Raw genomic sequence first — 15,682 nt, 5'->3', positions numbered from 1 at the left:
CTGCTGTTCACAATTATTCTGGGTGTCAAGGATAGTCATCATTGAAATAAGCCTCAAAAATATTTGTCTTATGTCACTCACTGAGAACCTATAAGTATCAGGATGTTACAAATGCATGGAGGAGGTTTATCGTAAAGAGAAGGAACTTGTGTGTCCATGGTGACTGCTCAGTTTTAGAAATTTGCCCCAGATGTATATTTATGAGAGATGTGTTTTACTGGAAACAAGCTGGGATCACAAGCAAGACCTGGTTTATTCTCCAGAGCACCCATGGGCTACACAAATACTTCAGGAACAGTGAACACATCCTCCCTAAAAAAGCCCAAACAAACAACCCTCATCGACCTCCACCAGAAATAATCTAACTGCAATAAAAATGGAGCTAACTCCTGCACAAATTCCAGGAACTGACAAAAAATAAATAAATGTATCAGGATTTTTCATTTTTTATTTTGGGTAGTAGAGAGCCTCATTTTGCCCATCTGTGTAGTTATTTAAGGGGTAGAAGAGGTTGTTGGAATGCACGTGTTCACTGGAGTGGTACTGTCCCCAAAATGTTTTGTCCCAGATGCTCTAAAAAGAAATGGTCTTCCTTTTGAACCCAATTTGTCACCAGGGTGAAGTACATCTTTCTCTTGCATTGATATAAGGTTAGTGCGAATAGGAAAGTTTGCCAAATGTACTGATTTTACCCCCTTTATTATTTTCCCATTATGCCCCAGTTGTGCTCTTCATTGACACCCAAATAGCCAGATATTGAGAGAAGGTTTCTTTTTTCCAGGCCAAAATGTTTGTGATTTGGTTTCTCCTCCCCAGCAAATGTATTAATAATTCAGACAGTTAATCATCAGTCCCCCCCAAAAAAAAATCTCATCATCTACTCTATTTTCCTGAACCAGATGCCATAAGTTCCATAGGGAGAAGTTAATGCAATAACTAGTTCTCCCATCAGAAAATTGTGCTTAAAATTTATTTCCAAATTCCAGAAAAAGTCTCAAGAGCTGCAGTGGTTGATGAACTCATTCCCATGATTACAGGTACAGCTATACAGGACTGCCTGGCCCGTCTGATAACATAGATCCACCAATATCAATATAGGAGATATATATATATTTTGATATGCTGTGTCTGAGTCCCACATTATTCCCTTGTCTCTATGTTAAACACTAATGTAACAATGCTGGGGTTTATGAAGAATTGCACAAAATTATAAAGATTTGGCCCCGATAGTTGTGCAGGAGAATTTTTGCTATTTGACTACTTGCAGTTCCATTGTCAACGGCAGAATATCCTGGTTAGGAAGTCAAATCCTTGTCAATCCCAAATAAAGCTTTATCTATTCTTCGTACATGTACGTTTGCCTTTCAGGAAATTATTCAATGTACCCAGTCATTTTTTTTAAAGGACATGATATACTATGCTTCAATCTAGCCTGTTACAGCTTTTCTCAACACGGATCTTTCTGGTCAACTGCCAACACCAATTAGTGAGCGAGATACTACTCACAGCGAATGTCGGAGACCCGGATGTGCCACTAACTCCCTTCGTTCAGCCAGTCTCCAATTATTCAAAAAGGAGCATGCGGCATAACCCCAGGGATTAAACATTAATATTTATTGCTATTTTGTTGCATATCTCAAAGCACTGAGAGTAAGTCGACTGCAAACTCCAGCTGCCGACCACGGCAGAGAGCCGAACTCTGGCATGTTTGCAAACTACATTCCCCATGATGCTCAGCTGGGCTCGGGGCAATAAAGGATCATGGAAACTGTACTTGTGCAAACAACTGCAGTTTCAAAATTGGCGATTGTCTTCTAGAGCAGTGGTTTTCCCATTAAGGGGAGGTTGGAATAAAGTGCGCTGTGTTCATCATTCCCTAGGCAACTGCACACAGTAAACCGCTTACAGCAGTGGCACTGCCTTCCCCAGGGCAATGGGGGACCTCTCTGGCATAAGGCAGTCTAATAAAGGCGCTTTGCCTAATCTCTGCAGCATGAATTCTAAATGGGTCATACCAACTTATACAGCTGAAGAATAGGTCACTGTACTAACTTTACAGTAGAATAATAGGCCACTGTACTAACTTTACAGTTGAAGAATAGGCCACTGTACTAACTTTACAGTTGAAGAATAGGCCACTGTACTAACTTTACAGTTGAAGAATAGGCCACTGTACTAACTTTACAGTTAAAGAATGGGCAACTCACATAAGGACAGGAACTGAATGTGGATCCTTGGTAAAAAAAAGTAAAAAAATAAATAAATATGTTAGACCAACTCCTAACCTTACCCACTGTGAACTTATAACATGAACGAGTCATTAGTTGGTCTTAAAGGGTCACTCTAATCACCATAACAACTTTGCATGATCGTTTCCGAGTGCAATGAAGCAGGAATTACCAAACATTCCTGTTTGTGTACTTTATAATTCCAGTAATAGACAGATAGTAGAGGGACTACCCTGCATCCAGCCTCCATGCTCGGGACGACATAACTGAAGCAATGTGCAACAGAAACCTGTTGGATGGCCCCTATAATAATTATGTCAAAAGGAGTAAGGTTACTTCCTTCTTTGCCTACCGAGATTTATCACATCCTCCGTTTAACTCTGGAAATAAGCCAGTTCAGCTGGGAGATTGCTGCTCACACATTGTTTACTAAAGAGGCTACAGTATCGCTGCTACCAGGTTACTCAGAGTTCCACTTATCCTATGTTATAAGTAAAACAACTGGTGGGAGCTCAACTACGGAACTTCTCCCATAAACTGATAGAAAGAATCAGACTCGACAGACAAGAATGAAAGGCTCTTGATTGGAGAAGCCTCTTCCTGGTCTGAACAGAGTCTGCCTGCTGTAGCACCTGGTTTTTATTTTATTTAATTAAATGCATCATCAGGATCACATCTTGCATTTTGTGTCCCTTTAAATACTGGCAGAAAGAGGTATTTTACAAATACTCAGCACAGAGTCGGTGTGTGATCTGTGCAATGGATGGTTGATGGAAAAGCCGGGAGATGCTTGTCACAATACTCAATGAGCTCCTAATAGCTATCTTTCTTCTGAAATGCTTTGGGGAGGGTGGGAGCAACACAACTGTCACATCCTCACCGGCTGCTTGTGTAGCATACTGGGGAAAGTGAAGAGGGGGTGGGAGGGTGCAGATATTTGCCAGGCACAGTTTAGAGAACATGACGTTTGTTTGGACTTGTGACACCTATTACAGCGGCGGATAGCTCGGGCATCAGGGCTTGAGATAGGTCGTCTATAGCAGGAGTGCCCAAAAGGTAGATCCCCAGATGTTGTAGAACTACAGCTCCCATGATGCTTTGCATGCCTTTAGAATGACAAAGACTCATGGAAGCTGTCGTTTTAAAACATCTACCTTTTGGGCACGCCTGGTGTAAGGATCTTGTTGGGCCAAAGCAGCTTTCTGTGTCTTAGACTTCAATCCCTTGTATCCAGTTAGGCATGATGGGAGCAGCAGTCAGCAACAGCCAGTGGAAAGCATCATCCAAGCACTGCTCCAGAAAAACACATCACAGGAAAATAAAAATCCCACAATGTCTACGGAGAACTTTCATTTGACAGAATACATAATGCAAGGAACCGTGACCTTCAAAAGATTGAATTCTGCATATGAGAGGGAACACAAACAACCCACAGCAGGCAGCTAACACAAGCCCCCGCTGTAGGACAGGAATATGCAGAGGATAATGAGTTAATGCTTGGCTAAAGCTGCATGCCGAATGGCCAATTTGTAGTGGAAGCCCCAGGCATTCAGAGTGTTTGTGCATTATCTCCTTCACTCATGCGGAAATGAGGTTTGTGATGGGGGTCTCGCACACGGGAACATCTGCTGAGTTTTGTCATCGATACATTTTGGCCCCTTCGGAAATAAAATGTAGAGAGCGCACTGCTCTGGAACCATATTACACAGTCTGAGCAGTACTTTAGGCTTGTGATATCAAGCGATTTGGCAGTCCGGGGCCCATTGGGACTGTACGCACCTGTGGCTTGGGTTGCTACAAAATGGAGCAACACTGTGGCATGGACATAGTGGGGGGATAACAACTTACATGTCAGATGGGTGGGTGGGCAGGCTCACCCCCTCCCCACGCCCCCAATACTCTAGGTCTAGACAACACAACGCACAGGCAATCTGTGTTGCACTATCCTGTGCTGAACTGGTTAACGTATAGACCTCTACAGTGTGCTAGCAATGGAGGAGGGGTGTTCTGTGTATTTACTTGATCTATAGAGGGTATTCTGCAAACAATTTACTGCACAAGCAGGCCCTAAAGAATCTGGGTTTCACAGTAAGTGGGGTGGGTGGGTGGATGGATGCTAGACAGGTTTGGACTTGGTACATATAAGGATAATATACTTCCCCAGTAAAATCTAGTCTTAGGGACTGTAGGGAAGGCCTGCACGCGCTGTTTGCAGCAATTCCCCATGCTCTACCTAACTAATGTGCCTGCATGTTTATTTAATGGATTGAAAACACGCTGCTTTGCTTGCTAATGGTTATATAAAGGGACTGGAGGGATCAGCACGCAGTGTGCGAGCACCGCGCAGACACTCTCAGCAAAGATGGAGTCATGCACACGCAGAGAGGGTGAGCTTTATGGGCGCACATGCAGCCTGGACGAGCTGTGGTCTCCTGAGAGAATCGTCCTCAGTTCTTTATTTCCTCTTATCAAAACTGAGAGTTAACAAATGAAAAGCCTTCAAATTCAGACTGGTCAAGGTTCCGGATGACCTCCTGGTCGGGTGGTGTTAACACTGGAGGATGGCGGGTGAAAAATCGGTCGAAGTTCTCAGCGTTTCGGCCGCACTAAGGGAGGAGTGGGAAAATAAATGAACCATGGGAAATGAAAAACACAAATTAAATAAAAAAAAAAATAATAATAATAATAATAATGTCATAGCAAAGGAATTATGGACAGGAAGAATTTCTTGAGTAAGAAATAAAGAGAGGACAGCAATGGTCCTTGAGGCTTCAGATTAAAAGGGGTTCCCACTTGTCCTGCTTAGAACCCCAGTTCACTTCTTACATAGAATCTTTACCTTCCCTTAAGTTCCCTAAATTTTGTTTACGGTGATATTTTTCTCATTAAATGGGTTTGACAACACGTAGATGGACACGTGTAACTCAGAATTCTCTCAGGTCTCAAAAGCAGAGCCATCTAGGAGAGACAATTGAGAAAGCTGGGGGAGGTGTGTGACCCCCTTTGAAACTTCACATATCTTCCTTGAAACCAAATCGCATTTAACATTTTTCTTTAAATATATTTTCGAGTACATACATTTGCTAGCCGAATGGATTTGAAGGATACAATTTTACTATTATTGCTCCAGGCAGACGAGTTCCATTTCTTTATTAACATCTGTTTCTATCCATGATTCTAACTCAAGCTGTGTCCTTATTGGTTTAAAACCACCTTCTGTATTGATTTACAAATTCCTCATGTTTGTTTTTTGTCATCAGTGTCCTTTTGCTACTTTTAAATACTGCGTTGTAAAAGGCATATCACATACGTTTTACGTATATGTTTGAATTACTCTATGCCATTAGGTATAAAAGTAATTTAGAATATAATGCATCAGAATATGAATAATTCTGAAGCAGGAGAGTAGCCTAGCTCTTAAGAGAAACTATATTAAAATAAACTGGTTTACTTTACTCGTAACCATTTAACTCCTATATGCAAATTAACTTATTTGTGGGTGACAATGTAATATGATTAAAGCTACTCATTCCCTTACAATCCTCCTGTGAGTTAAGAGTGCTTTGTCATTTCTGTAAGTAAAATTTAATTTTGGGGAGTTTTTAAACTTTCTCATACAGAGATATCTTACACGCAGCACCCACACCTCTACCAAGAGAGAATATTTTTCCTAGGGAGCACTAGATAGGACTAGGAGAGAACGTCTTGCAATCTGAAGCCACCAGAAATTCTTCATATTGAAAGCGGCATTGACAGAAGCAATTCTAAAACAAAGTGACAACAAAACACAAACAACATGTAACAGGACAGTGAGGACATTAGGGGAATCCACTTTATCACAGGGAGTTTGCAGTAATGGAGAAACAAGGCTATGTCTAGGGCTTGGTAAGTACATTCTATGGAAAGGCCACTATGGCAAGAATAAAGCCTTCCAGTATTTGATGGACTACCACTCCTAGGAGGTCAGGTATTTGTAGCTCAACGTTCGGTTACAAATACTTAGGGGCAGATTTATCACTAAAAAGTGAATTCCAATATAGTGTAAAAACTCCACTAGGATTTATTTTAGTGAATATGTTTAACAGGATTCTTATAGATTTGTTTTTATTACCAACTAGGTGAATTATGGGAAAGGTTTTTGTTGAAGTGGGTATGGTTAAGTCCAGAGAAAAGGTCTACAACCAAAACTCCTGTGACAAAGTGTAGTTCGAGGGAGAAGCCATGGAGATGCTGTGTTATATGGATAAAAAACATGCAGTCACACCTGGTGTGCATGTTTTTGGTACTCCAGTTGTACCACTTATGTTATGGTCTGCAAAATTGCCCTAATTTCTTCAGGGTCAATTCGTAGTGGAAGAAACTCGCCTTAAGGAATCTGTTTTTGAGTACTGCTCAATGTTCACTGGAAGGATGTCTTACATGTTCCTATAGAAGCAATCAATGGAAAAGTTAAGCCAGTGCCACACAGTTCTCTTGTACTGTGGTTCTCAGATCAGTATGAAGAACCTCCAATAGTCAAGTTTTATTGTTATCCATACTGGAATGCTCTTTAATGCCATGCTGTTGGTGGCACTTGAGTACTAGTCTGAGAAGTACTGCAGCACATCGCTGTTTGGCCACAGGTGAACATCTAAAGCCCTGTTCCTCTGTTTAGATACAGCTATCCCAGAATTAGATTGCTTGGAGGCTCACGATGACTGGATGGACAACAAATACTGGAATTCATGCCTCCCATTTTCTTCAGTATGACCATAAATTGGACTGAATGAGGGCTGACCGTGATATTGTCACTTCATCAAAAGCAGGATATTGTTAAAGCTAAAAACATAGGTCGCTCTAAATAACAGTTAGAATATGCCTTGAAGAATCTGGAAGGTCAACACCTGCAAGTCCTTCAAGTTGCACGCTGTTCAATGAAAATAATTTCTTCATTTCCAGGCCTCACCCAATCAATGCAGGTCAGGAGGATGGAGATAGCTGGCTTTCTGTAATTAATAGTTGTCCAAGAGGTTGCAGTCTGTTCAATGAACTGCAGTTCTAGATACTACAGGTTCTAACCACATGGTCCCAAACCTTATGATCACAGCTTGCAAAGTCTGATCCCAAGGCAGGCAATTTTATATTCTGAACTGTGAAGTGTGTGTCCCAGCCAAGAACTCTAACCCCAAGATCCCCTGACTGTGAATCTCTAATCTGGTGATACCCTGACCACAAACACTAGGACCTGGTGATTTCAGGCCATGAATCTCTGGTTACACGGATGCCTCATCTGGAGCATTCACTGGGCTAATGTCAAAGCCAGCCTTCAAAGGCCTCTCCTAGCTGTCACCCTGATGTTCCTGCAGAGCATGGGCACCTCTACCAATTGCGCATTACAGTCTGGACATTATCACGATGAACAAATTGTAGTCAATTAAACTAAACTCCAGCTGCAAAGATTCCACTCAGCAAGTAAAAGAAGTGTTTCTTCCCCGAAAGATTAAGAAAAAATTGAGCAAATTTTGAGTGATCTACTTTCTCCTCATTGACCCATTTATTCAATGTGAGTGAAGCCATCCCAACACCACCTATCAGTCTCACATTCGCACCCTTCGTTCTTGCCCACTTGACTGTGATAAACTGTCCCAGACGGTCCCTGTGAGCTGGAAGGTGTTAAATAGAACAGGTAAAGATATGCCAGAATTGCACATGTAACTGTGAACTGTAATCCATGCTACAACGATGGCCTTCACAGCTGAAACGGAAGGCATGATAACCCTACCTTAAAGAAAATATTTGGGAAAATAGGATTAGATCAGATCTATGTAAGGGTCCCCTGACTCTTAACTGAGAAAACAACTGAGCTCACCCAGGTTATGAATAAAACCACAGGAATCACCAAGGAAGAGTAAGGACAGTCTAAGTCCCAGGTCTGGAGTGAAGGTACGCTACCAGAACAAATTAAAAACATGAAACACAAATCAGTACATTTCACCTTCCATCAGGAGGGAGGATCCGAAGCATGGGTGAGACAGGAGGTGGGGTGAGCATTGCCAAGCCCCATCCAAAGAATGAGGGAGGAGCACTGCAGGGCCTTCTCAAAAAGACAAAGGTGGAGCACTGCCAGGCACCATCCAGAGAACGAGCAGGGAGCACTGCCAGGCACCATCCAGAGAACGAGCGGGGAGCACTGCCAGGCACCATCCAGAGAACGAGCGGGGAGTACTGCCAGGCACCATCCAGAGAACGAGCGGGGAGTACTGCCAGGCACCATCCAGAGAACAAGCGAGGAGCACTGCCAGGCACCATCCAGAGAACGAGCGAGGAGCACTGCCAGGCACCATCCAGACAACGAGCGAGGAGCACTGCCAGGCACCATCCAGACAACGAGCGAGGAGCACTGCCAGGCACCATCAATCCAGAGAACGAGCGAGGAGCACTGCCAGGCACCATCCAACCAGAGAACAAGCGAGGAGCACTGCCAGGCACCATCCATCCAGAGAACGAGCGAGGAGCACTGCCAGGCACCATCCAGAGAACGAGCGAGGAGCACTGCCAGGCACCATCCAGAGAACAAGGGAGGAGCACTGCCAAGCACCATCCAGAGAGCAAGCGAGGAGCACTGCCAAGCACCATCCAGAGAACAAGCGAGGAGCACTGCCAGGCACCATCCAGAGAACGAGCGACGAGCACTGCCAGGCACCATTCAAAGGACAAAGGAGAAGCTCTGTTATGCTCCATCTAAGAGACGAGAAGGAAGACCTGCCAGGGCCCCATCCAAAGGACTAAGAAGAAGTGCTGCCAGGCCCCATACAAGAGGCAAGGGAGATGTATTACCAAGCCCCAAGGGATGAATGTGAAAAACAGCTGGGCCCAAGCATATATTGCCATAAAATAGAGGCAGAAGCAGAGTTGCACCCAAAGTCAAGGTTAGACGCACAAGTGAGCCCCAGGGAGGGTGGGGGATTGAAGCACAGCAAATGGGTAAGGATACCATGGCCCAGCCAACAAATGTGGTGGCCACCAGAAGGCCCCAGTCAATGATGGAGTACCCAAAATCAGGTCCCAGCCAACAAGCTGATTCCTTACTCGACTTATCCCAAGCCATAGATAGAGGTGCCCACCATTGGATCTGAACAAAGCAAGGAGAACAAGCTGTCAAGTCTGTAATTTTGGAACAAGCTGCTCCCTGAGGATATTTGGAGTCCAGTTAAAACAGTCAAACAAATGAAAACTATTTATGCAACACCAGCACTAATGCAAGTCATCTTACTGTGCATCCTATTACATTGCATTATATAACAGTTACATACTGCACCATGTTACATAATATGCCCATGCTGCACTGCATTTTACATACCTCTCAGAAAGAGGCCCTGAAACAGATGGTGCATTTTTAATAAATGTAACTGTAAACTACAAAGATTAAATTATTCAGACTGCTGCTGTCTTGTACACTGTCAGAATCCCTCAGCTTCTCCTGCTCACACTAAAATAGGTCACAGAAAAGGCAAGCAAGAGCAAGGGGTGGGATAAGGGGTTTCACGTGATCCAGCTCAATGCCCTCGTCGCTATGCATCATGTTGCCATTCCCAGTCACAGGGGTGCAGTGTGTTTCTGTTCCACGCCAGACAGGTGGCTCTCAAGGAGCAGAGTGCGTTCATTATCGGTAAAATGACAGCTTAAATAATGCCCAAGTCTCATACAGCTTCTCAGAGGTAAAGGAGAGGAACGCAGAGCCTGTGACCTCCAGAACTGAACATTAATCGTCCGTTTTAGCAGTTTCACAATTCATTTCACTTTTTCCCAGCAAAAAGACCAGCACAGCTCAGCATGCTATCACAGAATTCTTCACGGTCATAGCCGCTAAAAATCTTTGATTCTAGTAATTGCAACACAAAAATTCTCTTGATAAGAATGATACACCACTGTATTTTTATAACTCTGCTCCGTAAGTTGTTGGTATAAGATGGGCAACATAATGTTACATGTCCATATTGGGGGGGAAAAAAAACATACAAAACAGCAAAAAGGTATTGGTTTCTTAACTCCAAAATGGGATTTCATGTAAAATTTTCTGAAAGTCTGTACATTAAAAATGCATGCCTTAAAAAAAATATTTTAAATTGGTTTTGGGCCTTAAGAACAGCATACAGCCGCATAAACATAGATTGGTGCTCAAATGAAATATCGGATTGTGCTGGGTTTGAGGAAGTAGAATACAATACATGCCTGACCTACAATGCACACATGTACAAACACACACAAAACTGATCACAGACATACACACAAAGGTCCTGCAACAAAGAGTAGCCACACAAAGGCAGTGTAAAGAGCACAAACACAGACAACCGTAGTGGGCAGAAATGCAAAGACACCCAGTCTACTACACGCAAGGAACACTGCGCACAAATACACAAACACTGCACGCTAGAAAACTTGGCACTAAAGGCGCTCACAACACTCTGCTCTGGAGGACTTACCGCTTTTGGTTTATATGGTGGTTGGATCTCTTTTGCCTCCAGCTTCTCCCAATCTATGTAACGGAAGAATGCGTGGTCCTTAATATCTCTCTCCCCTTCGGGTCCACAGCCTAGACGCTTTCCAGGGTGCTTAGTCATTAGCTGCGGAACAAAATTAACAAGGGTTTAATTAAAATTTGTTTACGTAAAAATTTAAACTTCCTGTGTCCATTGGCGTTTGTGCCTAAGAGTCCAGCTGATTTTGCTGCCAACGCATTTCACAGATTTATAGGTTCACTGTAGCTTTAAAAAATTACAACAAGTGATATAGTACGACTTGGTTGAAAAACACCTTTCATAGAGTGTTCATAACCACACTACCAGAGTAGTATGCCCATTCTAGTTCCCCAGACCTACTATAATCTCTAGTTTAATGCCAGACCTTTATTCAGTTACCCATTGCCCTTAGATAAATATATAAAGTATTAATCTGAGGCACTTTCCCTTTAAGAAATAAATATGGTAGATTCTCTCTCTTTAAATAATATATACCTTGTGCTGCTATCCTCCACTTCCCCCCAAAGTACACAATGCTCCAAGTCAAATCTTACAACAATGAGTTAGCGCACATAATAGTAATAGCTCTCCAATTAGAGAGAACACAGATGTAGAAAATAGAAATAAAAATAAAATAAATGTCCCAGTATAAATTTACTTTCTTATATGTTCAAAGTTCTTGCTAATTGCATTGGAATAAGCTTCTTCTTGATACTCCAACACTCAAAGGGTTACACCCTGTAGGGATAACCTGGAACAAAATAGAAACTGGAATGGTATATTAACGTCACGTGAGACGTGCTCACCTGGTCCAGGGACTTTCACTGGCGTTCAGGGGAGAGGATCTAACAGCGGTATCGGTGGACGATCAACTGATCACGATCTTTGAATTCCCCTATGAACTGTAAGCCAGCTACAAAGATTTGGTTTTAAATTTGTTTCATGCAATTCATAATGTGTGGGAATCCTTTTTACCACTGAAGGCTCATTACTTGCATATACCGTGAGTACACTGTGGGACCAGTTAAAGTCCCTGGACCAGGTGAGCACAACATATAGGGGGAGTGGTGTTAACCCCTGTATATAAAGTGCTACACCATTGGAAGCTCTATATGTTTTATCCCTTAGATGTGGACGATAAAGATATCCACCAGGATTGAATATATTGGATATCTAACTAGGTGAGAGCTCAACTTACAGCGTGTCGTTATTATACCATTCCAGTTTCTATTTGTTCTAGGTCAGGCATAGGAAACCTCGAGCACTCTAGATGTTTTGGACTACACCTCCCATGATTCTTTGCCAGCATTATAGGTGTAAGAGCATTATGGGGGATGTAGTCCACAACATCTGCAGTGCCGAAGGTTGCCTATCCCTGTTCCAGGTTATCCCTACAGGGTGTAACCCTTTGAGTGTTGGAGTATCAAGAAGAAGCTTATTCCAATGCAATTTGCAAGAACTTTGAACATATACGAAAGTATAGTTATACTGGGACATTGTTTTGATTTAATAAGTTCCAAATATATATTTTTATTCTATTTTTATTTTACTTTCTCCTCCAGAGCTCCACTATAATAGTTTAATTGTAAGAAGGGGAAAAAAATAAATCAAAAGGGTTTATTTACTAAACTTCAAACTGTAGCAATTCAGAGTAGAGAGAATGAATTACACTGCAAATCTGAGGAGAACTGCCTCTTCATATCTCCAACCAAACAAAAAAAAAACGCAACAACTTTAGATTGAGGATTAGATTTAATCATTCGATTCATAAATGCTTTAAACACAGAGCATCACAGGCCCCACTGCTTGTGAGACTACATCTATAGTTCTCTAAATGAATGGAGCTACTTAGCACGACTAAATTCGGCACCCCCTTAACTAAATTTGCCCCACCAATTCATGTCAAGGCCTTTTTTTTGACTGACAAACAGACAGACTGGCACACACACACACTGACAGTCACAAACATACTCACACACAGATATTTTCTCATACACTCACCAATTATTAATATCTTTAATAATTATCTAAAAGGAAATATCTCCCTCATCGCCCGGCCAGAATATTAGTACTTTAACACCAAGGGGGCCCCTAAGGTGGCAGCTAGCTCTTGGGCCCCGCAAGGACACAAGGCATTTGCAAATGCCTTGTTTGCCTTGTGGTAAATACAGGCCTGGAGCTACTACAAGACATGATGTAGCTTCTATCAGCTTTGTAGCAGTATCGTTTATGTGTTTTCATGAATTATACTGCTGGCCAATCATGGACTGTCTCATGCACCCCCTGCTGGAGAGGGCTTTATGGCACACGCTTATCTGCCCTGCTGAAGATAATGGGATCAACTCTCAGCCACTACTTTCCAGTCTGGGCAGAGCACACTAGAGGAACCCTGGGGATTTGCAGCAAATGCGGGAACTTTAAGTGAGCATATGCTTGTGTATCAGCATCGCTCTCTTGATTTGCATATTTTACTGCATTATAAATGCAAGGCGTTAATTACAAAGATGAGGTTCAGCTCGAGCCTGGGGTGTTTATTGTTCAACGCTTTTATGGCCAATGCAAATGAATTCCCAATTAATAAGGTTTTTGCGTGTTTTTTTTAATGTACTGGCAGTCACACGTGTTACAGAAAATCCAAAATATGCGGTATGGAAGTAAAGATGTCCTGAGCAGAAATTTTGTTTAAAAATATTTTGTGGTTATATCATGGGTGGGTAGCCGGTAAGGACCAAATAACTCAGATTCGCAGTCAAATTCTTTTATATGTAAGACACAATGAATAAATCTAAATCACGGCAGTCTTGCTGGCCCGATTCACCTTCCTTTACGGCTTCACGCCAAAACAATTCCATCAGATTTTTAGCCTTCTGGCTGCATGACTATAAGGCCCATTATCCACCACACTGTAGCAGACATATATTCTATAGCCACTATGATCTGTTTAATTGCTCATTCTGAAATCAGAAAATGGTGTTCTGCAGCAGCCTTTTGAACACAAAACCTATCACGTATGTGCTGGTTGAGCTTTATAGGAGTTGCAGTCAAACAGTTGGGCACATCACGTTTCCCCAACTGTGCCAACATGTATGCTGGAGTACAGTGTGTCTGCTTAGCAATGGCTATTGCTCTGGATAATACAGAAGAAGCCAGATAATAAACTATATACACAGCAGCAGATGTGCAGCCAGTGATGGGGGAGCCGAGGGTGCTGTATGGTAGAGAGGAGTAGCAGAGGGGTAACAGCTGTGTGCAAATGGGCTTTCATTACTTGGCATAAACCGTGCTGCAGGACATTAACCGTGATGCATTGCAGGTGTGTGTGTGTGTGTGTGTTTGCCAAAAAGAATATGATAAACAAAACACAGAACAAGGCAGATATTTTCACTCTTTAATTAGATTTGCCAGCCGGGTCTAGATAGGAACCAATCACTCCAATTAATCGCGTGCAAGACAAACAGGCGCAGTTTATGCTCGGAAGTGGAACGGCTGATAGGGTATGATTCAACGCCTTGTGGCAAAATGCCTGGCAGACGAGGAACCTCACCAGCGTAACCCTGCCATTTCCCATTAGATCTGGTCAAGCAGTAGAGAAGGCAGATCAATTGTAATCAGCCTCTACACATGCAGCTCTGGAAGGCCTCCGTGTCTATTGATCTGCGTGCCTGTAATCAGTTAGACTGCGCTAAAGCATGTGTGCTAAACATGTGTGCGTTTTCATTCCTTTATCAGAAGCAGAGGTGTGATGCCCAAGGGGTGCAAAGAATGGCTGAAAATGTATAATAATTTAGCATTACTTCACAGCCTCATATCACTGTGTTAATTTTCAGCACAATGTACCACGTGATGCCTGTAAGGTGTAAAAAAATAAATCTCAACTCTACCTTGAAGGAACGTAGTCTAAGTGAGTAGAAAGAAAGAAAGAAAGAAAGAAAAAAAATTGAAATGTGATAATGACCAAAAAAAATAAATATATATATTTAAAAAAAAAAAAGAAAAAGAAATACAAACAAGGTGTGAGGTATACAGCAGAAATTAAAAACACACACGCAGGAGGTCAGAGAAACAGTGCGCCACCTGCGTCTCTGCAGATCCTGATCCTACGCGTGCCGGGGGCTGTTAAGCAACACGTCCAAGGATAATGTGATTGTAGATTGCTGGGGTTTATGGCAATTGGCAGTTTATCAACAGAAGTGGACACACCTGCACTACGTCTGAGGCTTACAGTGCGGGGCGCCAATTGTCGAGCTAGAAATTCCATAACGGTCTTCCAGTCTTAGGAAGAACAGAGAAAGTTTCTTTTTGTTTTTTTTTACACACACACACAAAAAAAAAAAACTACTGGAAGAGCGCAGTACTGAACTTTGTACCTAAGAGCTGTGATTCATCTTGCTCTGCACACTTACAGCGCCATTACCGGAAAACCCAATAATCCTGGACAATATATTTCCTGTTTCTGTACGTGCCTCAACTCTTACCAAACACAAAAAAGTATTTGTTTTTTGTTTCTTTGAGTGTACCATCTTTTAGAGCAGCTTTCCTGCCTTTATGCAAGTTGAGTCCAGAATGCAAAATATATGGTCTTAGTACCACATTTATATTTCACGATAAATTCAATGGCAGTCCGTTTTACATGCATCAAAAAAAAACAAAAAAAAACCTGCAAACTCTGCTCTAAGAGGTCATTAATGAAAGAAAAGTACAATACTTACCCCTTTGCAAATAGCAACTGCTTCTTTAGACATAGACTTGGGGTAAGATACATTATGCTCCATTATGGACTGAAACAATTCATCTTCATCCTCTCCTTCGAACGGGGCCTGATGGGGAAATATAGGATACGGATGAGAGAAAGTTAAAAAGGATGCTCTGTCCCATAGGTTGAGTACCAAATGATAGATCTAGGGGGCGCAGGAAATGGAAGGAGACACAAAAAGAGTGGATGTTAATCCACTAATA

The 15,682-nt window shown here is 42.3% G+C and overlaps 1 protein-coding gene across 2 annotated transcripts in view; it reads right to left on the bottom strand.

Moving 5' to 3' along the window:
* The window catches only part of PRKCB (protein kinase C beta), a 176,204-nt gene that overhangs the window by 12,626 nt on the left and 147,896 nt on the right, over positions 1–15,682 (bottom strand). The window contains exons 15-17 of one of the 2 annotated variants that reach the window (XM_063430534.1): positions 15,436–15,543; positions 10,691–10,831; positions 1,430–4,834 (exon numbers count right to left, since the gene is read on the bottom strand). In XM_063430534.1, the coding sequence (XP_063286604.1) occupies positions 4,697–4,834; positions 10,691–10,831; positions 15,436–15,543 (387 nt within the window). In that variant the 3' untranslated portion in view covers positions 1,430–4,696. Of the gene's footprint in view, positions 1–1,429; positions 4,835–10,690; positions 10,832–15,435; positions 15,544–15,682 lie in introns of those variants that run through there. The other variant, XM_063430532.1, reaches the window with a different exon arrangement.

This window comes from Pelobates fuscus, chromosome 8 (assembly GCF_036172605.1).
Source record: "Pelobates fuscus isolate aPelFus1 chromosome 8, aPelFus1.pri, whole genome shotgun sequence".
In the NCBI taxonomy this organism is placed as follows: domain Eukaryota; kingdom Metazoa; phylum Chordata; class Amphibia; order Anura; family Pelobatidae; genus Pelobates; species Pelobates fuscus.
The sequence above is the reverse complement of the archived record's forward strand: the minus strand, read 5'-3'. Positions and strand labels throughout refer to the sequence as shown.